The 27,642-nt window shown below is 40.4% G+C and overlaps 1 protein-coding gene and 1 pseudogene across 1 annotated transcript; both read right to left on the bottom strand.

Moving 5' to 3' along the window:
• Positions 1–19,342, bottom strand: LOC138147996 (glutathione S-transferase-like). The gene is made up of 7 exons (XM_069070610.1): positions 19,212–19,342; positions 14,914–15,018; positions 12,795–12,846; positions 10,187–10,316; positions 9,462–9,603; positions 6,255–6,386; positions 1–764 (listed from the first exon to the last, which is right to left on the bottom strand). The coding sequence occupies exons 2-7, from the start codon at positions 14,998–15,000 to the stop codon at positions 642–644; spliced, it is 666 nt and encodes a 221-aa protein (XP_068926711.1). The 5' UTR covers positions 15,001–15,018; positions 19,212–19,342; the 3' UTR covers positions 1–641.
• On the bottom strand, positions 17,456–25,953 carry LOC138148058 (biogenesis of lysosome-related organelles complex 1 subunit 2-like; annotated as a pseudogene).
• Positions 25,954–27,642: the final 1,689 nt, after the last annotated feature.

Raw genomic sequence — 27,642 nt, forward strand, 5'->3', positions numbered from 1 at the left:
TCTGTGCATAAAATCTTTATTTGATGCATATATATTTCATTTGTTGTCATGGTACAGAGGTAATTGGGACTTAGGTCAGTAGCATTAACTAACATTTTGCTATATATTAGGCTCCAGCAATTAGAGTAATCCAACTTCAAATGCTATGTTCAGCAGAATTCTGCAAGCACTCTGTCCTGGGTGCTGGAGCAGTTTAGTTAAGGCTTTCCTGCCGAGGTCACTTCTGGAAGGTGAAGAGGCACAGAGCTGGTGGAGGTCTCCCTCAGGTCAGGGAACAGATGGGGAGGGTTAGGCTTAGGACATGTATATCCCTGAAGCTTAGAGAGTGAGCCACAGGAACCTGAGAGGGCTTACATAAGGTGGAGAAACCCAGAAGGGAAGAAATCAAGAGATCAGAGCTTCAGTTGTGGGCTCCAAGTTTAGAAAGACTAAGCAAAGAAGAGATTCAGAATAGAGAGAGGGTCCTTTCCTTGCCTCCTATGCCCTTCTTGGTTTTCTTAGGCTTTTCTGAAAAGCTACCATGGGCTGTACCTAGAGAAGGCTCACAGAGCACTGGCATGACTGGAGTCTGACATTAAGGGGCCTAGAATCACAGAGCAATCATGCACTGAATCTCTCTCTCCATGGATGAGTTTGTTCTTTTATGAATAGAACATCTTTAAAACCTTTTCTGCAAACTTGGGATCGGTCACAGGCTTTCTCTTGCTGCCAGGAGCCAGAAATTTCTTAATTGTTGGGATATTACTCATTCGAGTTTTAAATTCCTAGAGGAAAAAAGGTTGAAAGGAAAGTCAGTTGGTGCAAAAAACCTCATGACACAAAGTCCAAATGACAATGGTGATAATCCCCACTGCCCAAATTCAGGGGTTACGGTACTGAAACTGAAGATGATCTTAATGAATAATTAAAACCTATGTTTAATTGAGCAAACTACAATCAGTTAAATGACTTGTCCAAGGTTACACAGCTAATCAATTGTGGAGCCAAGATTAAGACTTGTGATTCAACCCCTCTACATTCTAGGGTCTTCCCTCTATTAATTATTCCCTCTGCTTATTATTTCCTATTTATCTTGTATATAGGTTATTTGGTATATATTTCTTTGCATGTTGTCCCCAGACAAGACCCATAAATCATTAGTCAATCAATCTCTCCATTGTTCTAAGAAAAACAAAAGACAATCCTTGCTCTAAAGAGGTTTTACAATCTAATGGGAGAAATACATACAGACAAATTGTGTACAAATGACCTATAGACAGGATAAACTGGAGATAATCAGCCGTGGATAGATGCTAGCTACACAGGGTACAAAGCCTTGTGAGGGAGAGCAGAGTTAAGTTTTCACAGAACTGTTAAAAATTACTGAAGTTACTGATAAAAGGGAGTTAGCAGACAGTAGGTGGACTGGACCAAAGAGAAGGCAGAGAGACCTTCAAACCAGGATAAGGACTGATCTAGTTTAAATAAATAATCAGTGATCTAGTATTCCAAAATTACTCCTGTGCTTGCTTAATGAACCTCATGTATATTGTCTGACACACCTCGAATAGAATTAAAGCCTCATTAATGGAACATGGAATGCATGATAATGTATGATGAAGGGAAAGGGTCATGCTTGAGAGTAATGTGTCATGGGCATATGGGGAAAATTGAAACCCTGAAGAGAATGGACCAATCTGTCATCTGAAGGGAGGTTTCTGAGCTTACTAAAAGTATAAAACTCTTCTCCCTTTTATGTTCAGCACTCCTCCTTCCAAAAGAAGGGAGGAGTCAGCTTCTGGCCAGAGATGTCCAATTCCTCTGAACTTCTCCTCAATAAATTTCCTTTGATATCCAAATTTTGGTATCAATTGTGTTTGTGTTTCTAACAGACTGTAAGCTCTTTGAGGGCAGGTTCTGTCTTTTGTCTCATCTTGTATCCCCAATGCTTAGCACGGTACCTGGTCTATAGTAAGTACTTATTAAATGTTTATTGATTGATTGCAATCATCCATCTTCTATAGCACACTGCTTACTCTCCTTGATCCACTGTGACTGAAGTACATGAAAATGTCAGTAAGAGTGAGTAAATGTGAGTGCCTACTATGATTATAAATAAAATTATCTTCTCAAGGATTTGAACTTTGACATTTACTAGCTGTGTGACCCTGGGCAAATCACTTCATCCTGTTTGCCTCAGTTTCCTAATCAGTAAAATGAACTGGAGAAGGAAATGTAAAACCACTCCAATATCTTTGCCAAGAAAATGCCAAAGAGGGTCACAAAGTCTTCATGACTCCAGGTTTCACCCTCTATCCACTATGCCACCTAGCAGATCAAGAAAAGCTTCTCGTCAAAAGTGGGATTTACATGGGGTTTGAAGGAAACCAGGGAAGCCAGGAGGCAGAGATAAGGCAGGAGAGAATTCCAGGCATGCAGGACAGTCAGGGAAAATGTTGTATAAACTCTGAGCTTCAGTTTATTCATCTGTGAAATGGGGATAATTATACCTGTAGCCCCTTTGTATTGGTTATTTGAGTATCAATTGAGATAATGAAAACCTTGAAACATAGTATAATTGTCAGCTGTTAATAATTCATACTGGTCTTCCCTTTTCCAAATTAATCCTTAATTACCAAAGTTTGACTAGATGCAAAAATGTGACTTTCTTTTTCTTTCCTAATTAGGTAGTTGAGGGGAGGTGTATAGGGGGATAGTCATAATGAGGAAGGAGTAATTTTCAGTGCCGCAGGTGCTGCGTTTTTTGCCATAAGCCTATATATCTATAGGGCCAGAAAGAGACACCTTTCCTCTCTAACAGCAGCTGGATGGAGTCATTAAGAAAGAGCCAGTCATGGAGTCAGAAGGACCAGGGTTCAATTTTTACATCTGATACCTACTGCCTGGGTTACCCTGGACAAATTCACTTAACCTCCGCATGCCTTAGGCAACTCTTCAAGATCATAAGTTACCCTACACTTGCAGATGGGTGTTGTTGATAGAAGTAGTTACCTCAGTAAGAAATCTCTATGCCAAAGAAATCCCAAATCAGAAAGAGATGGACACAACTGAAAACTACTGAATAATTGACTATTAATTATATGCCTAGCACTGTTCTATGCAACTTTATGTGACTTGCCCAGGGACACAGAGCTAGGGAGCATCAGGGGCCAGATTCACACTTAGATCCCTCCCACAACCATGACTGGTCAGTGCAGCCACTGCACCCCACTTCCTGTTTGATGAAATGCCAAAGCTGCATGCACATAATTTAGGGCATCCTACCCCACCAGCAGGATTATATGTATACAAGTACAGAGGTCAAACAGAGTGGACACTACCCGAGTGGAAGCCCCTTAAAGGAATTAACAAGAACATGATTTATAGTTACAAAAGCACCTTATAACTAACTAACTATGCACCACTTGAAAGCATTTGAGGACAATCTGCTTAAACAGCACAGGCAGCTGTCTTTCAAAATGCTTTCCTTTCCTGAGCCTGAATTTGCTGAGTAAATCTTTTTTCCCCCTCACATTATAATAATGAATAATAATAGCTAATATTTATATACTGCCTACTATGTGCCAACCAATTTACAAATGTCACATCATTTGGCCCTAACAACGACCCTGGGAGGTAGGAGCTATCATTATTCCATTTTACAGATGAGGAAACTGAGGAAAATGGATTAAGTGACTTGCCCAGGGTCACACAGTTGGTAAATATCTGAGGCTGGATTTGAACTCAGATTTTTCTGACTCCAGGCCTGGCTCTTTATCCACTGTGCCACCTAGCGGCCCCCCATATATGGTTAAAAGGGCAAGCTTCAGAGTTAAAATAGGAAAATTTGGCATTAATAGAATCCAAATTAATAAGGTTTTAATCTACCTCCTGTATTTGTGTGTTTGTGTATAAACACACAAATATACATTACATATATTTATAATATAATATGTATCTTTGTGTACATGTATATACATATGCACATATATTTAACATACATGACAAGGAACAGATTTTCACAGTGGATAATAGGCCTCCCCATGGAGTGAAGAAAATACAAGGGTAAGTTCTGCTTATGACCCATACTGGCTGTAGGATCAAGGCAAAGTCATTTAACCTCTCTGGGGCCCAAGTGAGTGTCAAAAGCAATGATTTTTCAAGTGGCGTCCAGGGACCCCTAAGGTTGTCCCACACTCTTTCAGGGGGTCTGCAGAGTTAAAACCTATTTTCTTGATAATACATTTTAATTTGTAATAAGGTAAATATCAATAGATATAAGCCACAAACACAGAAGCTCTTGGGGTGAGTGGGGGGCAAGGGCCCTGAATCATTTTTAAGAGTGGAAAGGGGTCCTCCCATCAAAAAGTTTGAACACCTATGCTCTAAGGTTGTAGACAAGATCTACATTCCTAGAAGAATTTTCCACAATGGGATTCCCTAAATCAGTGAAAATCACAGGTCCTGAATGAAGAGGCACTAAAAATCTTGTCTTTATTGTATAAGTACCTGATAAGCGATCTGCCTTTGTTTACACATGGAATGATCAGGAAACACAATGTGACCCAAACCAAATTATACAGTGGATGGTCCCTCATTGGAGGAGAGAAGACCAAAAAGCTGGAGGTCCTCATGCTTTTGGGATCATGTTTAGAGAGGGCTTGAGAGAGTAGTTGTCAGAGTAGAGATTAGGTGAGGAAAATATTTGGGTTCAATTTAGTACAAAACCTACAATTTACAGAAGTACATGCTTATTTACAGGGAATAATCTGGAGGAAGAGATTTGTTATTCAGTTGTGTCTAACTCTTCAAGACCCCATTTGGTATTTTCTTGGTAAAAATACTGGAGTGGTTTGACATTTCCAGATAGATCAAGAGAATTCTGGGATTGACTAGAAACTGCATTTTTGTAAAAGAATTTGACCCTAACAGTCTTGAGGGGGAAATTGGATCCAGCCAGGCAGTGAGACAAAGAGAAAGGGTGGGGAAAAGAATGAGGACCCAGATATCTTTATGTGCCTAGAGAGGGAGGAATGGTGAAATGGTGACCCAAGTTGATCTGGGCTTGCCAGGAACCCTGACCTACTACCTAGGTGGGCCAAATGGCAAATAAAATTGAAGAATCCAAGCTGCACTCTCTCCACAGGATCCATAACCACAGCAGGGGTGTGGTACTGGGGGTGGCCAGAGCTAGTCTGTACTTCGCCATCAGTTTCAAATTTGAGGCCTTCTAGATTTAGAAAAAGAGAAACTCTTCAATATCTTAAGAAATGACTTTCCTATTCTTTCCTATGCTTCAGCTTCTACAGAAGAGACTAATAAATTTATGTTTCAGGAATATTTCCTTGGGACAATTTTCAACAAGGAAGCAGCTTGGGAGAAAAGTAGAGTTTAAATAATTTTTAAGTATTAATAATCTTACCATGTAGAAGTATTGGGTATTGGGAATTCAATTCTCAATCTTTCTTTTTCTTTACTTCAATCTGTACAATATATGTATTTGTACATATACATATGTCTATATATCATGAGTACATATACTCATATACATAAGAGTATATATACATATATATTTATATATATATATATGTTTCTTTTCTTTTCTATCTAGACCTGTAATTTCATTATCGTTGAAAACTCATAATGAGGAAACTTCCTCATGAATCATCATCTTAGAAAATTTCATTGGAGCACTGAGACTCCCATGACTAGACTCTGCATGTGGTAGGAATGGAGCTCTGATTCTTCTGACTTCCTAGGATTGTAGATATGAAGCTGGAAGAGATCTTGGAGTAAATGAAAGGTCATTTATTCCAACTCCTCATTTCATTTTTATTTAAAGATGGAGTCTTCCCATCTCACCCAGCCTGGAAATGCAGGGGATGCTCAGAACCAATTACCTATTCCACTCTGTGCCCCACCCCAACCACCATGTTCACTCCTAACTTAGTATCAATAAATGGCCCATCTGCGTTGCCCACTCCAGGACTCTAGAACTCAAGAGATCCAACAGCCTGTCTCCCAGGTAGCTGGGTTCACAGGCCTGTGCTACCACACTGAGCCAACCATCCATTTTCAGATGAGGAATCTGAAGACCAGAGTGGTGAGGGGATTTATACATAGTCACCTAGGTAGTAAGAGGCAGAGTCAGCTCTTGAATCTGAATGCTCTTAATGACAAACTTACTGACTAGATTTAAAATTGAAAGTCAACTGATCATCAGACATTTAAGGAAGAAGTCCTTGGTCAATTTTCAAACTTCCTGTTTTAATTACCTTGAGTAAAGGAAATCCAGAGAGTGCATCAGGGACAGTCTCTTCCACCATTAAAATAGCTTCAATCAACTGCACATCTGCCATGCTCATCTGGTTACCCACAAGAAAGTTTTGTCCATGAGTCTTTAAAACCTGAATGACATAAGCACAGAGAATGGTAAGGATGCTTGTTACTTCTCAGACAGAGGAGTGATGGATTGATTCTAGCTGCAGAATATATAGGAATGGGTGAGACTGTCCAGTGTCTAGCTGATGGAAAGTCAAGCTGGAATCCCTATATATACATCATGAAGGAGCTAGAAGAGGGAGTAAGATGGAAAGCCTGATTAACTACAAATTCCAATTCAAAATGAGGTTGCACCATTAAATTCCAGATTTGCCCCTCTCAAAAGTCCTATCTTTAAAGGGATGTATCTATATATTATAAATCCACACACTCATAGATTTAGAGCTAGTACAACCCTCTCATTTCACAGATGAGGAAGGTAAGACCCAAAGCGGTTAAGTGACTCACACAAGTAGTAATAGAGGCCAGATTTGAACCTATATCCTCTGATTTTATCTAGTGTTCCTTCCACTCTATAATGCTTCTTCTTTGGAAATCAGTTTTTTTTTTCCACAAAGAAAGAAGATCTGTGTGGAGGGACTTCAGGTGACTGGTATGGACCCCAAAGTTGGTCCCCCAATGCAGTATCCATGACTGTCCATTAATCAGGCTTAGGGTAGAAATTTTCTAAGATTTTCTGAACCAGAGAAAATTAACTGACTTCGATGTAGGGGAGGTGCCTTTTCCAACTTTCCTCCCTGCCCTTCCATTTCATGAAGGTTGGCCAGCTTACAAGGCTAAGCATGATAAAATACTAAGGAAGCGGCCAGTGGCCAAAGCAGTTGGATTCCCCCTTACAATGAGCTGTTTTTCTGTGCGTAGTTTGCTTACTACTTCGTAGATTTTTTTCAACTTTGTTTTAAACCCTCTATTACACTGTTGATCACAGGAAAGAAAGAGGTGAAGAGTAGCCACCCAAGGAAGGGATGTGCCTGACACTGTTTCCAATCCAATTATAAGAATCTGAATTATTGGTAGTGTGGGACACTCTATGCCAATGCTAAGCTCCAACAGGGCATTATTATATTTTATGGCGATGTGCCATTCCTAGAATCAGGAAAGTCCAGAGGACAGTAAGAAGAATTTTGCAAAATCCTGAATACCAGGCCTTCTCTACAACTTGTATTTTTCCTATTTCCTATATTTTATTTAAAGTATTTGTGTTCCTAATACCTTCTGATAAAGAAGACCAGATAAAGAGACTGGGGACAGGAATCAGGTAATAAATAACAGAAAGAACAAAGAAAAAACAAAATATCTCTCTTAGTATTCCTGTTCCACAGGGTAAGGTGGTCAGAATACTGACCCAAGGTAATAAATTTAAAGGGCAAGGAGAGAACTTTCATTCATTCTTTAGCATGGAAACAACAGTGCACAGTGCATGCTTAATAAGAGTTAGGTAAAATTAGAAACTGTCAGATGCAACTGCTATCTGGTCCAATCTCTTTTTTTTAACAGATGAGGAAACTGAGGCCTAGAGAGATTAACAGTGCTCCTTGGAAAGGGAAGGGAACAAGCATTCATAAAGTACCTACTACAGACTAGGCCAGTGGTGGGGCCTCAAGGCTGCAGTTTCCCCACCCCTGTAGCCTAGTACAGGCATTGTGGACTAAGTGCCTAACAAATGTTATCTCATTTGATAGTGGGTGTTTTCTCCTAATTCTTCTTGCTCCCCCCCACCCATCTTGGCAGCTTAGTGCCAGAGAAGCCCCTCATCTGAGGGCATATCACCTGTCCCAATAGATAGCTTCTTGGTCACATAGTCCATAATTTCTCCAGTGCTAGGTCTCTGGAAGCACTAACCTACCAGAGGCCAGTAAGGTCACAGTTAGAAGCGAAGTTACTGATGGTCTGGGACAGAACATCTTCAGATTATGGATTTAGAGTGGGTGGTGTCCTCAGAGGCCATCTGGTCCAACCTCTTTGTATTACAGATGAGGAAACTGAGCCTAGAGAGATTAACCGACTTGCTCAAAGAAACCCAGGTAGTAAGTGAGTAAGGCAGTAATATGCTGGTTTTGTAACTGTGTTTCATCTTTCTTCCTTCTCTTGTTCCTTTTGGACAAGATTCACAATTTTGGGGTGTTAGGGAGATCCTAGTAAACAGCTTTCCTTACCAATAACTTTCTGTGCAACTAATAGTCTTAGATAATAATTACAGGTCTGGCGTCAGGAATACCTGAGTTCAAATCCAGCCTCAGATACCTACTGGCTGTGTGATTTTGGGCAAGTTCTTCATTCTCTGTATATCCAAGTTTCCTAATCTGTAAAATGGGGATAAGTTGTTGTAAAGAAAAATAAGATAACTGTAAAGTATTTAGCACATTGACTTAATAAAAGTACTTAGCACAGGTACAGGTGGTATATAATTTTTGCTGTTGAGTCATGTTCAGCTCTTTGTGATCCTGTGGACCATATCACAACAATACTGTCCCTGGGGTTTTCTTGGCAAAGATACTGGAGTGGTTTGCCATTTCTTCCTCTAGTGAATTAAGGTAAAAAGAGGTTAAGTGACTTGCCCAGGGTTATCCTGTGCTACCTCCTAGGCAAACAGAGGTTAAGTGACTTGCCCAGGGTCATCCTGTGCTACCTCCTAGGCAAACAGAGGTTAAGTGACTTGCCCAACATCACAACTAGTAATTGAGACTGGATTTGAACTCAGGTTTTCTTGACTCCTTCCTTAACGAGCTGTCCACTGAGTTATCTAGGTGCCTTCATGTAAATGTTACCTAGCTGTAATAATAATACTACTAGCAGAGTGGAGCACTGAGAATTCAAGTGAGTAAGTCACACAACCCACATGTATCTGAGCTAGAACTTGAACCTGGGTCTTCCTGCCTCTGAGGCCAGGCTACCATCTCCTATACCACACTGCCTCTCAGTGCCCTACCATGAGTCCTTAGCAAACTAAAATATGTTCCCCTGAGGTTAGTTTTACAAATAAAAGAAAAAAAACATGGAGCAGAGAAAAAAATCTTTTAGAGAACTCCCCTGGATCCTGCTCTTCCTTTCCCCCCCTCTCTGTCTCTCTCTCTCTCTCTCTCTCTCTCTCTCTCTTCTGGTTTCTTCATTCTAAATGCATCAGTTCCTCTGTCTTTTACCTTTTCATAAGCAGGGAAGTATCTGGTTTTGGCCTTGTCAGTGATTTCAGTCAGTCTTTTTGGCTGCTCTTCTCCTTTTAGGTAAGGATATGACATGACTAGCTCCATCAGATCCATTGCTCCCTCTGAGTACATGATAATCCTTAAAAAAGAAAAAAAGTATGTAGTGTCTCAGTTAATGCTTCCTTTGCTTGGCTTCCCCAACTAAGCATCCTTGAACCACATGAGGGGTACCTGCAAGCCTGCTCATTCCCTAAGGCTAAACCCTTTCAAAGCAAAGGTGCTTTCTAGAATTAAGAAAATCTTTTTTTTAATCCCCCTGAAAAGCCTTGTCCCAATCAGGGAGGGTAATTCATTCTCAGTTCTCCCAGCCAGTCTCTGCTTCCTATCTCCAAAAGAAGAAAAGCAACTAAAGACTTTTCCCCACATGTTATGGAAGGTCCCACTACTGAGGAACTAGAGGGTGACAAAAGGAAGGCTGGGCTTCTTTGAACTCTAAGCCTCTTCATTAAATTCCCCAAAACAAAAAAGCTCTTGAGAACCAAAAGGAGGCAGACAACCAAAGCTCACATTGGTCCTGAAGATGCTCTAGGCTTTGCTCGTTGCTCAAACCAGTATCATACAGAAAGACCAAGATTCTGTTTGTGGATGACAACTGTGTGGGACAGGGCTAGCTAACCACTTAGGCAAGTCACCCCCAGGCAAGAACAGAACCGTTACTGTACATTGCTCTCTCCTTTATGTCCTTCCCAAGTAGATTGTATTTCTCAGCAATATAGTGGAGAATGGCTCTGCACTGAACCAGCTTCATCCCATCGATTTCAACCATTGGCACTTGTTGGAACAGGAGGACAGCTGAGGAAGGAAAGCATAGGCCTAGATGTCAACTGACACACATTACAAAACAGTACTGTCAGGTCCTGGGGCAGCAAATCAGCAAGAAAATTAAAAGGACGTATGGAAATGAAGGAAGAATAGAAGACCTTGTGCATGGAACCAAGAAGCAAAAGGAGTGTTGTTCTCATCCATGGACCTTTTAGTTATTAAGGAGAACAGAGACACACTTTTATTTATAGCATTGATGTGTAGATGGGGAACTTAACAGAAATTGCTAGGTAGCACAGTGGATACAGCCTTGAACCTGGATAGAAGAAGACCTGAGTTCTAATGTAGCCTCGGATATTTACTAGTCATGTGAGTTGGGCAAGTCAGTCAAATTTCTATAGGCCTTAATTTCTCCATCTGTAAATGGAGAATGATAATAGCACCAACATCCCATGGTTGTTGTGAAGGGAGAATGAGATATTTGTAAAGCACTTTGCAAATCTTAAGTGCTATATAAATGCTAGTTATTAATGTTGATATTATTAACTGGCTGGAGTATTGGGTTAATGAAGCTAAAGCCACTGACTAATTTGACCCTTGGCTAATGTCCAGAGCCTGCCAACTGCTGTGCTTCACTAAAATCTCACATTCTATGGGAAGCCTTCCCTGATTCCCCTTCAGTCTAGTGCCTGTCCTCTGCTGATCAGCTCCAATTTGCCCTGTATATATGTTGTATATACATGTTGTTTGCATATACTTTTTTTAAAAAGCAATCAGGGTTAAGTAACTTGCTCAAGGTTACACGGCCAGTTATTTCTGGGTGTCGTGCTAAGTATCGGAGCCTGGATTCGATCCCAAGGTCATCCCGACACTGGAGCCGGTGCTCTTACTCGCTATGCTACTTGGCCACTCCTATTTGCATATACTTGCTTCCATTAGAATGGGAACTCCTTGGGAACAGATACTGCCTCTTGCCTTCCTTTGCATCCTCAGAACTTAGCATTGTGTCTGACACTTATAGTAGTAGATGTTTAATAAATGTTTATTGACTGACTGCTTCCTGGTCACAGATCACCACTCTTACTCTACGCTGGCCATCTTGCTAAAGAGGAAACAAATGTGGGTGGATAAATACAAATCCATCACCCCAACTAGGTAATCTGTGAAGAAACCAAGTACATACAAGCTTCTTACAATAAGAGATCAAAGAGTTTAAAAAGGACACACAAAGTATCATAGAATGTTAGACCTGGAAGGGATCCTCAGAGATTACTTTGTCCAGTATTTCTTTTCACAGAGATGGACACTGAGCCCTGGAGCAGTGAAGTAACATGTCAAAGGCCACAAAGTGATTTAGTGGCAGAGTGAAGACCGGAATTCAGGTCTCCCACCTCTCAGAGGAGTGCCCATTCCCTCACAGGCTACTGTGTCTCCTGCAGCACAGTATAATGGAACCTGCAGCTTTTAGGGGAATTGCAATTAGGAGTAGAGGCAGCCTTGGCCCCTAGGAAAGAGGGAGTAGAGAGGACTTCTGGTGTCTGTGAAATTCTTCAGAAATATTCCCTAACAACTAAACAGGTTTCCTGGTGATGAGTTATCAGTACCCCTTGTCTCTCCTCAAATCATATTGTAGTTATCTCTTTGGATGCTGTATCTCTTAGTAATACATAAGCTCCTTAAGGGTGAGAACTGAATTTTTATTTTGGACATGGTGTCTGCAGCACCTAGCATAGCACCTAGCATACAACAGATGTTTAATGAATGAATTCATGTCCAATGAATGCACAGGGTCTATTCAGTTTCACCAAAGCAAAAGATTGAGGCATTTCAGTAACTTTATGTCTGTTTGTATGTGACTTTGAGCTATGTTGGTGTTGTTATTCATTTCCTACTCTTTGTGACCCCAGTTGGGGTTTTCTTGCCAAAGACAGCAGAGTGGTTTGCCATTTCCTTTTCCAGCTCATTTTACAGATGAGAAAACTGAGGCAGAGTTAAATGACTTGTCCAGGGTCACACAGCCAAATTTGAACTCAGGTCTTCCAGACTCCAAGTCTGGAATTCTATCCACTGTACCAGCTAACAGCCCCACTTTGAGCCATACCTCAATGTTAATTTGTATATCACATTGGGTACAAACCAGTTAATCCACATTTCTATTATCAGGCATCCTGTAGTGTAGTTAAAAGTATTTTCTTTTAAAAACGTGTTCTTCCCATTCTAATTTTATCAGGACAGTGTTTTTGATGGCTTCCTTCCGCTTAATAAAAACTAAAGGCAAAATCATGGATTTAGAGCAAAAGGGGTCTTACTAGTCACCTGATCCAACCTCTCAGTTCACAGAGAAAGACAGTGAGACCCATAAAGGTTAACTGACTTGTCCAAAGTCACACAGATAGTGAGTGGCAGGCAGAGCCAGGATCCAAACCAAGATGTTCCAATTCCAAAGGCATCATTTTTTCCACTAAATGATGACACCTTACAGAGTTTCAAATGCATTTTTATACTCACTTGTTTGCAACTTTTGTAATTGTTCTTTTGTTTCAAAAAGTTGTTCTTCAAACTAAAACAAAAACAGAAATACAAAATGGTATTAGGAAATGTCATGGGCAATTCAGGAGAGTGTGTGTTTACATAAGTTTATATAAGAGTTTACATAAGTATATATTATTAACCAGAAGTGGTCTATTTATATGTGCTAAATATTTGTATGTTTATGTAGGCATGTTGTCTCCCCTGAAAGAATATTAGCTCTTTAAGGGTTTGGAAGCTAGGCCAGGTTGGACTTGTCTTTACATCCCCCCCCCCCCCAGGCCTAACACAGTATCTGGAATAAATACCTGCTGATTGTTCACTCTCTTGAACTGATTACTTTTAGGAGTGTGATCTTGGGTTTGTCAGGTGCCTGCAAATTTAATCAAATCTCACTAAGCCAGAAAAGCTTTGGTTGCATGCTCATAGACAAACTGGATGGCTGTCATCCAAGGCCTGGCATAGCTAATCTCTGAATGGCTCATCCCCTTATCACCAAGTGAAGAATTAAACATTTTGCTATTGAAATTCTCAAAACCTGTTTGCTCTGCTGCAGAAGGGTTTCATTGTAACTAACACCAATATACAAGGAAAAGCTTGTGATTTCCCCCTAGGGAAATCACAGATCTTGAAGTAAGGATTATGCCATTGTCATAATGGTAGTATAAGTCTTTGTAGGACCTCTCCTACTCAAGTATAAATTTACTGCCTGGCTTGTGAAATACCCTTTATTAATTACTCAGTAAATACCTGGCAGAGACACTGAAGGCCTGGGTGAGGACTAGGTAGGCAGTTCCGGAGGAGAGCAAACCCAGAGGTGAACACCAGGAGACAATTTTTAATATTACTTTTTTATAAATGTACATATTACCATTATGTAATTATGACATTATGTAAATATGACATTATTCAGAAAATTCTTCCCTCTGCAACATACAGAGACTGGTTTTTTGAGAAGCAAAAAAAAGCCAAGTTTTAAGTAGTAAATTTTTTAAGTAGTAAATTTTAGTAATTGTGTTACAGTAAAGGCTCAAAGTCGCTGCTTCACAGGGAGCCTGATTTTCTTTCCCTTTTTTTTAAATCTAAAATTTTTTAAATTAAGTAACACTTATTTTCTCTTACTTCTCCCTCCCCTGAAAAACAAACAAGAAAAAGAAAATCCCTATAACAAATATTCATAGTCAAACAAAACAAGTCCCCACCTTTTTTTTTTTAAGGGCATTATGGCCTGCTTATTTAAGAGATCTTTGATTTTAAACAAAACCAGTGAAAATGCTCACAAAATGGGCAAGTCACTTAACCCCAACTGCCCTCCAAAAAGCAAAAAAAAAGGGGGGTGTGTGTGGCTAGGTGGCACAGTGAACAGAGCACTAGCCTTGGAGTCAGGAGGATCTGAGTTCAAATGTGGCCTCAGACACTTGACACACTAACCGTGTGACTTTGGGCAAGTCACTTAACCTCAATTGCCCTCCAAAAAGCAAAAAAAAAAAAAAAACCAACAAAATGAAAATGATCAAAAAAGCATCAACATATATTCATACTTCCCCAAGATATATAAGATTCAAGTCCTTCCTACAGACCACAAATATCTTGTCCTAGGCCCTAGACTGAAAAACTTTGAGAGCTAAGGGAAACTAATGTTCAGATTTAGAAAATTAAAGCCTTGAGAGTCACTCCTAAATTTTGATTCATTCCTTGCACACAGGAAGCTCTATTAATACTTAATTAAATATTAAACTCCAAATACTAAACTGAGGGCCTTCAGCAACTCATTAACCTCTTTGGGCCTTAGTATTCTCATCCATAAGAAAAGAGAACTGGATTAAATGACTGTCTGAGGTGCCTCCTAGCTCCAGAATGATGATTAAATATGTCTAAAACTATAAAGCAAATAGCAATTACAAAGTAAGATTGTACTGAAAAAAAAGTATATCACTTTGCACAAGTCAACTTTTGAAGGAAACAGCTCTTGGCTAAAAGGAGGGATTGGGTGTAATAACTAGAGAAGTTTAGGCCACAGTCTGTTGTAAGATGTCCAAGAGGCTTGAGAACAATGAAATCTCCTTGGAAAGTTCCCCCCACCCCAAATTAGACAAACCTCCACTCCAGCTGCAGCTAAAAGCCATCTGATAGATTCCATTCTGCCCCTTCCATTAAAGTAGTGGAGGATTGGTTTGTTTGCCATTGTGATGTTTTGAGTTTTCTGAAAAAGATAAAAAATGTATATATACATATATAAGTGACCCTTAAATGACACTGGATTTCATGTTCCCAGTATAATCCTGTGCATACAGTTGGTGCTAGATTAAATATTTGAAATCTTGATCTGATTTGTATGGTATGAGGCATTTATAGAAGATTGGTTCATTACAAGCAACTGTGTTGGGCAGGGGTATGTCTGTAAAAGATATCACATGCAATACTGATAGAAAGACAGTCACATATATGAAATAGAAAATTATCCAAGACAAACATATGTGTAAAGATTATGATAACAAAAAGAAGACCATTGAATTTGGAGGCAGAAAGACTGAAATGGACAGGTAGAGAAAAATGACCCCAAGCCAAGTCAATTATTCTGAGCATCAGTTTATTGAGCTGGCCAGTGACAGTCTCCCAAGGAAACCTTAGGAGAGCTGCCCCGACCATCGGGAGGGGAGGAATATTTAAAGCCAAAAACCATAAAACGGGTTTGGGGAGTAAAGTTAGTTTGACAATACTAGATAAACATGTCTGTTATAGCCAGGCCTTGATCTGGACAGTTGTGTAGCCCTACCCTCACTTATCGGGGGACCCAGACGTCCATGTCCTGCCCTGGGTCATTCTGACATCTCATCAGGAAGTACAGCAAGGTTGGTCTTACTATTGTATCGCAAGAGAGGTGCCCCTGGCTAGGCACGTTCAGGAAGAATTCAGTAATTTTCCAAACTTGTTACATACAGGGGCTTAGTATATGAAGCCATGGGCATTTCAAGGCTAGATATAAACCACTGTCCCTAAATATCTGTGTGGAATTAGTCCACTGTAGGTCACTTAGAGCCTCCATTTACTTCATCTATGAAATAAGGAAGCTGGGTTAGGTGATATCCAGGGTCCTTTTCAGCCTTAAATGCATGATCTTAATCCTGCTATTTTCTCCATTTAACAAAAAAAAAGGCACCATTTAAGATAACAACAAAAACCAGAAAATATTTGCTTACAGTGTGTCCCTCTATTATCTGGGGTTATTAGGTCATTGCTTCCTAATGAAATCTCTTTTTAAAGTATAGTACTGGGTGTACTTAAAAAAAATGATCTTTAATGGAGATCATGAGTATTTGGTCTTATCTAACAAGAGGAGTAAGAAGAAGAGGACAAGGTTAATGATAGAAGAATAACAGAAAGGCATATACTGGGAATAAGAGAAGGGCAAGAGGGGAAAGAGGGATGGAGGGAAAGAACAGACTGGGTGGGCTCTGAAAAGACTGAAGATTAAAGATTTTTAGAGCTAGAAAGGACCTAGCCCAATGCCTTTTTTTTCCCCCTCAGATAAAGAAATTAAGTTTATGGCATCCTGCCCATGACCACTTTAAGGTTGTGGAGTTAATTTAATTCACCAAATAATGACTAAATACCTTGTCAATGCAAAGAACACTCTGAGGCAGTTAGAAAACAAAGGTGATGGAGTGGAAAGAGATAGGCCAAGAGCCAAAAAGGCCCAAGTTCAAATCCAGCCTCAGATAACAGGTATGTGTTTCTGGGCAAGTCACTCAATCTCTGATTTAGTTTCCTAGGCTGATAAGAACCTACCAACTAAGATAATAATTGTAAAGTCTCTGGCACGTAGTAAGGACTCTGTACATGTTAGCTATTATTATTATCCTGGTCACAAGTAATTTACATTCTAGTGAGAATGAAATGTGCCCCTTTTCCATCATTATTCAAAAACCCAGGAAATTTATTTCCCACAACCTAGAGTCTAATCCCAAAGCAAGCCTGACAAATAACTGCCCCATTTCATTTTCCACAATTCTTAATTCAGGCAGTTCCCCTCCCCACTTTCCCTGTTACTCCCTCTTCCCCAGTTAGGATTAAGCCCCTGAGAGGGACTTTATGATTCCATAGTTTAAAATTAACAGTGCAAAGAGAGTCAAACAAGAGAATCCCCATCACTCCCTCAATACTGCCCCCTTCCCCCAGTACACTGTTTCCTAATTCAGAACAACTAGGCAACGGTCAATTAAGTTTCTGTGAACAACCCAGGACACTAAGCCACTATTTCTAACACTTTTTTTATGGGAAAAAATATTTTTGGAGGATTAAAATTATCCTTTTTTTAAAAACATGTCTGTCAGCAAAGTATTTGAATATCAGAACACTAATTACAGACCAAAGATTTGCATCCACTTAAAAAATAAATTTCTAATGGAAATATGGCAGGGCAGAAAGTTAACAAGTCACTGGGGCTCAGTCTTAAACCTCCCACCCACCCCCACCCCCATAAAAAAAAAGAGTAAGTTGTGGGGAGGAAAGGTGAAGAGAGGGTATAAAAAGAAAATGCATGTGCTCCTAGCACAAAAGTGGTTTTTAGCTGTAGATGAAAGAATATCTTCAATAGTTAAAAAGACTGGCAAATCTTTACCCAACACCCCCCAGATTAGTAGACAGGACTCCATGAATTGTCCTGTCCCCTTATCTTCCCTCATGCCCCAATCATCTGATGGCCAGCTTTCTGGAGTTGAACCTTGGAGCTCTGATAAATTTGTGCTTAGGCCAATCCTTCAGGACACTGTAGGTTAATTAAGTTTTCATGGGCTGGGTTGGCCTAGCCTGACCAACTAACCACTATTTCTAACGCTTTCTATTAAGAATTTTTGGATTAGAACCATTTTTACTTACAGAAAAAAAAAGACAAGGATAGCCCACTCACACCGTAACTGGTTATCAAAACATTCTGATTTTTCAGAATGCACTTCTATAACTTTTTTTTTGAGAGTCATATGTAGAAATTTATTATTTAAGTTGAAGAACAGGTTATGAGGGGGGTAGGAGTGCCTGGGGGGGAGGGTAAGGGAGGAGACAGGGAGAGTCTCTCATCTGTGTCTGCTCTAGACCAAGTTGTTCCTAATTTCTGAACATTGGTTCAGAGAACACAAGGAAGTACTTGATAAGATGAGTTTCCAGGCCTTGAGGAAAACGGGGAGGGCGGCGGGGCAGAGCTACACATGGGGGGAGGGGCTGGGATTCTCCTTGGATCAGCAGCACCACTTCCATTTAGGAACTGGAGCCTAGTGCTAAGTTCCATCCCATATATTTGTTATAAAACATTCTTGTAGTTAAAGTCTTTGTGCTAAAGAATGCTTTCATCACCCCTCTAACTTCTTGTACTTTGCTTCTAGTTTCTTTGAATATGCATCCAACTTGTAAACTGCCTGCTCAAGAGCTCCTCAATTAAAGTGATCTGATCCAGGTAAGGCAGGAGAGCCGCCTCTTTCTGGTTTAAGTCCTTTAAGTTTCTATTTATGTTTACTGCAATATCTTTCATTTCTAGATACTTCAAGCTAGTCAGTTTGTTCATATTTTCCAGAAGTTTATATTCTTCACTGGTGGCTGTCAGCTCGCCCATCAGGTCATTTTGGAGAACAAGTCCTGGAGAACATCCCTCTGATGTCCCCCTCAGTGGGCTCCGTGGCCTCCTCAGCCGTCTCCACCACGGCATCATCTAGGCCGGGGAAGGGAGGAAGGAGAAAGGATGGAGAGAAGGATGGGCATGGGAGAGAGGGGGGGGGGGAATGGGGAAGGGTGAGGAGTCGGAGAGGGAGGTAAGGGGAGCACTTCTATCACTTTTCTCCGGGAGAAAAGTTAATTCTAAACATTTAATCCATTATCTCATCAGGAGAGAAGATTAACAGTTATTTTCAAGAGCTTCTTAAAGACTATTTTGTCAATTTCAGCTTTGAAACTGTTGTCCAGCCCTCTGGGACAAGAAAGACCTTTCTCAAAAGAAATAGTTACTCGTTTCCCAGGCAGTTCAGACAGGACTCCTTCCCAAAGAAAGGTCAATCCGTCTGTCCCGAGGCAGCCCCACCAAGGCAAATTTCAGAAGCAGCCAGTGCTATGGCAGGACCTTAGGTTTTCAAAATAGTTTACAGGTACAGCCCTTTGAGCGCCTACCATCACACCTATTTCATAGACAGAGACCAAGATACCTTGGGATTAAGAGACTTGTCAAATGTCACAATAAAATTAGGATGCCTGTTTCCCCACACCTGGAATTGAGCCCTAAACTAGGAGAGAGAAGGTGAAGGTGGAGTGAGGGCGAGCGATGAGGGGACTCCATTAGCAGGGAAAGCAGAGCAGAGCGCAGGTAGCGAAGGGGCAGGGAGGGAAAGCCCGGGTAGTTCTGCACATTCTCACCGTCCCCTGCTGAGGAAGAGAGTCCCTCGAGCTGCTGTCCCTTCTGCGCGAAAGCTAGCTGGGGCGCACGGGGAGGGAGCCCTAGTTATGCGAAGTGGGCGAGGACTTTGGGCGAGACCTACCAATGGTGACTCTGCTGCTTTGCATGCCCAACCCAGCTGCAAGGTATCATGGGGAGGGGAAAATGAACTTCCCTAATTGCAAAGCAATTCTACTGCTTTTAAGTTTCCGAAGAGGTTCCAACAAACTGGTGTTCAGAAAGCTATAGAGATATGCCCCCTCACGATTCTCTCCTTCAAGTTTTGCTTGTGGTCACCCCACTTGTAAAGAAAGCCGAATTATCGGCTTCATATATGGCACGCGCTCAATCCTTCATTGGATGTGAGGGCGATCTGGCTGCGACATCTGTCACCCCATTGATCGCCAGGGTTGATTCGGCTGATCTGGCTGGCTAGGCGGGTGTCCCCTTCCTCCCTCACCGCTCCATGTGCGTCCCTCCCGAAGCTGCGCGCTCGGTCGAAGAGGACGACCTTCCCCGATAGAGGCGGTACCGTTCTTCGGTCAAGGGTATACGAGTAGCTGCGCTCCCCTGCTAGAACAAGCTCCCAAGGTCCATTTGTAGGAGAACGTAGGGTAGTCAAGCTTCCAAGACTCCAGACACATCCAAATGAGGCGCTGCACGTGGCAGTCTGCCTTCCTTTTTACACCGCGTATACACGCACGGAGGACCCCAAAACTAAGCAATACAGATGTCTTCTGACTTCCTTTGGCAAAATTCCCGGAAGCCTGCAATTTACAACGTCTTTTATGGAGGGATAAAAATGACATGGAGAAACGATTGTGTAATTTAAAAGAAACAATTCGATAAAGTCAAAATTTCTAACAAATTAACCTAGCTAAGTCCCTTCCTAGCCAGAAACATACACAGACCTTGTAATTGTATCTCTAATCAAGAGTTTTCTTTTTTTTTAAGACAAAAGTTAAAAAGAATAAACCTAATTTCTATGTCATCGCTAACATTCTCAATGAAAATAAGAAAAAACTCAAAGAAGCTGATTTTGGACACGAGGAGGCAGATTTAAGCTTCTTTCAAAGTTACTTTCAATAATATCGTTAGTTTCTAAAAATTATGCTCATTTAAATCAGAGGATTAAGGTTCTCTGTCCGTTTTCCTATTTCCCTCACTTGATATCTACACGTTGATTTGAATTTCTTAGACTACATCTGGGTCACTATATGCAGATTTGAAAGGCCCATTTTACAAGGGATGATCACATTCTAGAGAGAATACTGAGGGTAGCAAAGTGTCAAAGCCAAAATATTAGAGAAAAGATTGAAAGGATTAGGTGTTTTAGCTCAGAAAGGAGATTGAGGGAGAGTGTGATCATTATCAACTTTATTTATTTGAAGAATTGTTCTGCAAGAAAGGAAAGAAGCATGTTGTCTGTGTAGTTCTGAAAAGTAAGTTCCTAACTTACTCTGGATTTCTTTTCTCTATGTCATAGGAAGGAGTTTACATGAGGATAAAAAAATGAAAGAAAGTCCAAAAATAATGAGAAAATACCTGTATCATCAGCCTGTGTTTTCCTTGTGGAAGGTCTTTGTTTATAAAAGACTGTACACACACATGTGTAAATAGATAATATATAAACAAATTTTATATATATATGTATATATATATATATACACACACACACACATGCACTTACACAATATATACTATTTCTATATGTGTGTATGGGAAAGGAACGAATCAATGAAACATTCATAGTTTCATATGCAATCTTTTTCTATTTTTCTTTGCATATGGAAATGTTCATATTTGTCAAGTTCATGATTTTTTTTAAAGAAATGATAAAAATATAAAATTTTGTTTCAGGTAAAAACTTGGCATTAGCAAAAGAAATAGAATATGCCAAATGTAGTGCAGTCAAAGACGCTTTTGTTCAATTTTATTTTGCAATCAGGGGGAAAAATGCTTTTGCAATAATGATTCTCCTTTTGTTGATTTAAAAAGTAAATAAACAAATCTGCAAACTGGATCTACTTTCCTCTCTGCCATTTTTAATATGCATTGATCAGTGTCCAAAACTTGAAAGGCACTAATTTATCATTGGAGAGGAAAATTTTAAACACAACCTCTCTCTTTATGGTCCTCAGTCTAAAATGAAAAGTTTATACTATTCAGTATCCAAGGTCTCTTCCAAGTCTAAGTCTACGGTCAGGTATGACTTTGTGGAAGGCTCAGCATTTGAACAAGGCTTTGACATATGAACAGAATTTTGAGAAATGGAGGTTGGGGGCTGGAGTATGTATATGTAAGTAAAGAAGGGAATTATGCTTATTTTAAGTCTTCTCTTGGCAGTTCCTTGAAATGATTCCTTCTGTGATATAGGGCAGCTAGGTGCTGAAGTGGATGAGAGCACTGGGCCTAGAGTTAGAAAGATCAAAGTTCCACTTTGACCTCAGACACTTACTAGCTGTGTGACCCTGGGCAAGTCACTCAACCCTTGCCTACATGAAACTGGAGAAGGAAATGGCAAACCACTTCAGTATCCTTACCAAGAAAATTCCATGAATAGTTGACCCATGGGGTCATGAATAGTCAGACATGACTAAATAACAACATATTACACTTTTTTTTTTTTAAGCAATAGGGGTTAAGTAACTTGCTCAAGGTTACACGGCCAGTTATTTTTGTGTGGGTGTTAAGTATCTGAGGCCAGAACCAATCCCAGGTCTCCCAACGCTGGGGCTGGCGCTCTTACTCTCTGTGCCACCTGGCCGCCCCTAACATATTACACTTTCAAAAGTCACTGTCGTGTTCACCCTCTTCTGGATTTTCCTCAAATATTAATATCTCTTTTAAAGTGCATCACTCAGAAGTAGATACATTCTCTAGACCTGGTGTTCTTAGCTTGGGGTCTATGAATAGATTCCAAGACATTTATGAACTTGAGTGTGGGGAAAAAACCTGTATATTTACTTTAACTTTTAACTGAAATTTAGAAGTTCCTTCAATTATTTAAAAATATTATTCTGAGAAGAGGTCTGTCCATAGGCTTCATTGCATGCCCAAAGGGATTTCCTGCACTCACAGAGTTTGCAGTCTGGTAAGGGAGTGTGACATGAACTCAGATGACCAGAAGACAGTCCATTGGAGAAGTGTAGTGAACAAAGTGCACTCTCAGTGAGGGGGGGGGGCTGGTGTCACACAAGGTTAGTAAAAGGAGCTGGGGATGGTTAGCTTAGAATAGAGGAGGCTCAGGAGGGACATGCTATAGCTGCCTTCCAGTATTTAAAATGTCATTTAGAAGACAGAATAGACTCATTTTCCTTGACCCTAAGGGACAGAATTTAAGAGCAATAAGTGGAATAATAATTGTATGTATGTGAGTTTAGCTGTGCCCGACTCTTATGACCCCTTCCCAGCACATCAATACTGTCCATGGGGTTTTCTTGGCAAAGATACTGGAATGCTGTGCCATTTCCTTCTCTGATAGAGAGTAAAGCAAACAGAGGTTAAGTGACTTGCCCAGGGTTACACAGCTAGTGAGTGTCTTAGGCTAAATTTGAACTCAGGTCTTCCTGAGTCCAGGCTCAGTGCTCTGTCCACTGAGTCATCTAACTGCACCTTTACAAATATCATTTTGTTTTATCCTCACAACCACCCTGATAGGTGGGTGCCATTATTATTACCCCTTTTACAGATGAAAAAACTCAGGCAGATAAAGATTAAGTAACCTGTCAAGAGTAAAATAAGGAGATGAGTCTTTCTGACTCCAGGCTTGGTGTCTGGGTTGGGGTGAGGGAAGGAGAATTTTGTTTCAGAAAGTTATCCAAGAAAGTGATTGCAGCCCTGGGAGGGTAGATTGTTGCACCCTTTTCTGGAGCACTGTCAGGACTGATTTGATTATGGTTCCATAACAGAAAAGCTGGAATGGTGGCAGATAGAAGGAAGAGACATTTGAGCTAAGATGCAATGGTAAGAATGAGAAAGTTGCCCAGTAATTCCTGTGTTCTCTCTCCTTTCCTACCAGTGGCATTGGAATCAGTGGCAATGTGCCCCTGTATTACTGAGGGGAGGGAAGATGGGAAAGAGGCAAGGGGAATTCTTGTTATTTACCTTGCTATACTATTTAAACTAATTTAGGGACAGATGGCTCAGTGGATCCAGGCCTGGAGTAAGGAAGACCTGAGATTAAATCTGGCCTTAGACACTTACTAGCTGTAGGACCCTAGGCAAGTCACTTAACCCTGTTAGTCTCACTTTCTTCATCTGTAAAATGAGCTGGAGAAGGAAATGGAAAACCTCTCTAGTATCTTTGCCAAGAAAATCCCTAAAAAGGAGTTAGGAAGAGTTGGAATGGAATGAACAATACTATTAAATAAATACATTTGTTGTGAATTAATGCAACCTCTAGTTAATCAGAATAAAAGGGAAACATCAGAGGCTTGTGAGCTATATGCATTTGTAGAGACAGCTTCAGGGGGCTACCCTCAAGGAAGATCCAGGTTACACATAGTAGAAGGTATAAAAAGTAGGTTTTCTGAACCAGATTTTTTAAAAGCCTTCAATTTATAGGAACTGATGCTAAATGAAGTTAGCAGAACTAGGATAACATTGTACATGATAGCTGCAATATTGTAATGGTGATCAATTGTGAAAGACAGAGCTATTCTAATCAAGACAAATAATCCAAGATAATTCCAAGGGGACTCACAGTGAAAAATACCATCCATATCCAGAGAGAGAGAACTGATGTGCTCTGAGTACAGATTGCAGCATACTTTTTTTCACTTATCTTGCCTTCTTTTTTCAACAAGGCTAATATGAAAATGTTTTTCATGAGTTCACATGTATAATTGATATTATATTACTTGCCTTCTCAATGGGTGAGGGAGGAACTGGAGAAGATGAATTTGGAACTCAATTTTTAATGAATTAAAAATAAAGTACACATATACACACATATATACACATATATAGATACACACATCTATATACACACACATTTAAATACACATACATATATACACACATATACACATACACATGTATACACACACATATACACACATGTATAATAATTTTTTTAAGTCTTCTAACTGGCTCATCTTCTTAACGTGTGGGTCTGACCATGCCACACACACATATTCAGTAAACTCCCCAATACCTCCAGATAAAATCCTCTATTTAGCTTCAAAGCCCTTAAAAACAAAGTCCCCTCCCCACTTTCTAGTCTTCTAACACCTTAACTTGGTGTATTCTGAAATCCAGTGACATTGACTTCCTGGCTGTTCCTGGCTGTTCCATAAGACATTCCTTCTCACTCCATTATCATCATTTCACAGATAAAGAAAATAAGGCTCAGTTCATGCTTTCCCTATTTATCTCCATCTCTTGCTTTCTTTGTCTTCCTTCCTTCAAATCTCAACTAAAAGCAAAAAATAATTCTTAACAGATCATACAAAAATTTTTATATTTCTGTAATAAGAATTGGCCTTCTGGGGGGGGGGGGCAGGTAGAACAGCAAGTAAGAGCACCAGCTCCAGTGTCAGGATGACATATGGATCAAATCCGGGCTCAGATACTTAGCATCCACCCAGAAACACCTGACCGTGTAACCTTGCGCAAGTTACTTAACCCCAATTGCTTAGGTTCGGCCAGGTGGCTCAGCAAGTAAGAGCACCAGCTCCAGTGTTGGGATGACCTGAGGATCAAATCCGGGCTCAGATACTTAGCACCACACCCAGAAATAACTATCTGTGTAACCTTGAGCAAGTTACTTAACCCAGATTGCTTAAAAAAAAAAAGAATTGGCCTTCTGGAAAACATGCAAATACAGTGTTTGGGATTGATAAGATTCAATGAATTCAACATAAATTAGAACCTGAGGGAAATAAGGTATGTGTCTTACTTGTGATCTCCCAGGGTTTCTGTTTACAATTTGAAAACAGTGTATGGGAAAGGTAAAAGTGTTGTTTCTCAGAGACTGTCTGCTAAAGTAAGTAAGTCCTTAGGTCTTAGGCCTAAGTTTTCATTTTTATTAGAAATTATGTGACTTTGAAATTTTAGAAATCTTTCTGTATAGTTGCTCTATTCTAGTCAGTCCTTCTCACCCAGCTTACCATGAAAGAGTTAAATTTCTATAGAACTGCAAGAATTGCTGAACAAGACTACTGATAAGGGAGAACAGGCAGTAACCTTGGAAAAGAAGCTCAGTCCCTGGTTCTCAGACAAAAACTCATAGATAATACTAAAAATAATGAAGAATGGAAGGAGCTGGCAGCAGCAGGTGGATTTGCCCAATCAAGGAATAGACAGTAGCCTTGAGACCCCCAAGTCCAGATAAGAATGTATCAAGGGTAGACTGAAAGGAGGGGTCCAGTATTCTGAGTTTGTAACACACTGACATAATGGACCTAATGTATTATGTAACAAGATTAGAGCCTCATTAGTAATAATTATGTTAATATTCATAACCCTTGCTTATTTAACCCAGCTTTAGCTTATGTACCGTGGCTTCCTCTCTCTCAGTGCTGCCCCCAGAGACTGGACTGCCCCACTTCTCGCAAGATTCTAATAAATCTTTCTACCTTCACTTTGAGAGGTCTCCGAGTAGTCAATTTGGGTTAAGGTCTCCGTACCCCACACAGTTGGGGGCTCGTGGACTGGGATCACATGACTCAGTGGAGAATGATCACCACCCCTATTTGGAGGTAGGCGCCCATGGGACATTTTGTTCTGTGGTCTCCAGAGCAGGGTGGTGTTTCTCCTTCTCACTGAGCAAAGTGCCTGGAGGGGAGAACCTCAGTGAAGGAGAAGATGAAAGTAATGCATCCAAAGCTCCACGTGCACAGGTTGTGATTGAGCTCGCAATCAGGAGAACCTACACACGTGTAGCCAGAAGGTAAGCACTCAAGAGTCTGGGGGCCAATTGGCTGGGTCAAGGGAGTCCCAAGAGGAAGAGCCTCTCACGTGAAATTGTGTGTGGTGAATTGGACTTCAAAAGGCCCCAGGGGAAAAACTCTTTCAGAACTCTATCCGGTGACTGCTGGCAGGTGGGTGACCCCTGTCAAGATAATTCAGAATATAGAGGAGTCTAAGGGCAGTCCTTGCTAAAGTATGGGGAGAACGCAGTCCAAGCCCCCAAAATTCAGAGCAATGTCAGGAAGTGCCAGCTAATAGAGAATTGGGATGAATTACCAAAATATAAAGGGGAGGATAAAAAAATGATCAAGTGAAACTGGCTTGTATATTCATTCTTTGTGTTTCTGTGTAAAGTGGTTGTCTGTGTAATTAACAGCCTCTGTGTGTTCAAGGGCAGGAAGAAAGGATGGGCCAGTTTCCCCCTATACTTGGGGATCTGTACCTAGGTTATCTCAAAGCAATCTTACCTGGCCCCCCATTGGCATCTATCTGGGGGCCAAGAAAATATGTGATTTGTGCCGGGTGTTAGAAATCCTCTGTGAGCTTTTGAATCTTCCTGTCACCTTCTCTCTCTCTGTCTCTGTTTCTGTGTGAATGAGTGTGTGTGAGCAATCTAACACCTCTAAGCTTTAAACTGCAGCTGGACTGCAGGACATTCCTTTGAAATGAGCAAAATATTGTCTTGTTTAGGTTATATGATGGTAAATACAAGTGAAAGACTAAAGGAGAAATGTTAGGTCAGAATTAGAGAGAAATAAAGTGTGTGGTTTTAAAGGGGCTTTAATCAAAGTCCAACAGAAGAATGAGTAGACAGTAGTAAAAGCAAGAAAGTTTAAGCATGTAGCAAAGGAAGGATCATGGGTAAGAAGTTAAGACAGGTATAAGTTATTTGTTATTGGAAGGTGTGAACAGAAGTTTTAAGATTTTTAAAAGTTTTAAGTTTTTTAAAAGTTTGAAAAATCTCTTCTTCTTCATTCCACTCTGGCCAAGTGGAGTGAGGAGAAAGTGATAAGAAAGGAAGTGCATCTTCTCCCCTCAGATCAAAGAAGCAGGCAGAACAACATTTAACTATTTCTTGCCTCATCTAAAAGAGGAAAGCTTTGTGTATCAGAATGCAACTGAAAGGCAACTGAATACATTTTGGTCATTTTTGAAGAGTGTCACTCCTGATTCAATGCTAAAGATATATAGTATTTGACACTGGGGCAAATTAGGAAAATACATAGATCTGTAAAAGAGTGAAGGGTTTTGTTTTGAGTGAAGTTTTGAGCTCTCTGGCACAGAAGGGGACACCAGGGTCCCACTCACTCAACTGGTAGATTCAAAGCTCTCACTTTCAAAGAAGCTCTAAAGAGTGGACACATAAGTGAAATTTATGGGAGTAAAAGTTAGAATAGCCAAAAAACATTTGAGTAGATTTTGTTAAAGCCTCTCTCACCATATCAGATTAAGGAAAGAGAGTGCTGAAGAGTGGTAGGGAATTTGAGTTACCCTCAC

The sequence above is a fragment of the Petaurus breviceps genome, unplaced genomic scaffold (assembly GCF_028583685.1).
Source record: "Petaurus breviceps papuanus isolate PSGF00001 unplaced genomic scaffold, PetGlider_PUasm1.0 90822, whole genome shotgun sequence".
NCBI lineage: Eukaryota > Metazoa > Chordata > Mammalia > Diprotodontia > Petauridae > Petaurus > Petaurus breviceps.

Excerpts from the sequence above, each read along its gene's own strand:
- LOC138147996 (XM_069070610.1), bottom strand. The coding sequence starts at position 15,000 with ATGGCAAACAAACCAATCCTCCACTACTTTAATGGAAGGGGCAGAATG. Across the intron at positions 9,604-10,186 it reads GACATAAAGGAGAGAGCAAT|GATTATCATGTACTCAGAGG; the intron begins GTACAGTAACGG and ends TTCTTTTTTAAG. Across the intron at positions 6,387-9,461 it reads ACTTCCCTGCTTATGAAAAG|GTTTTAAAGACTCATGGACA; the intron begins GTAAAAGACAGA and ends TATGTCATTCAG.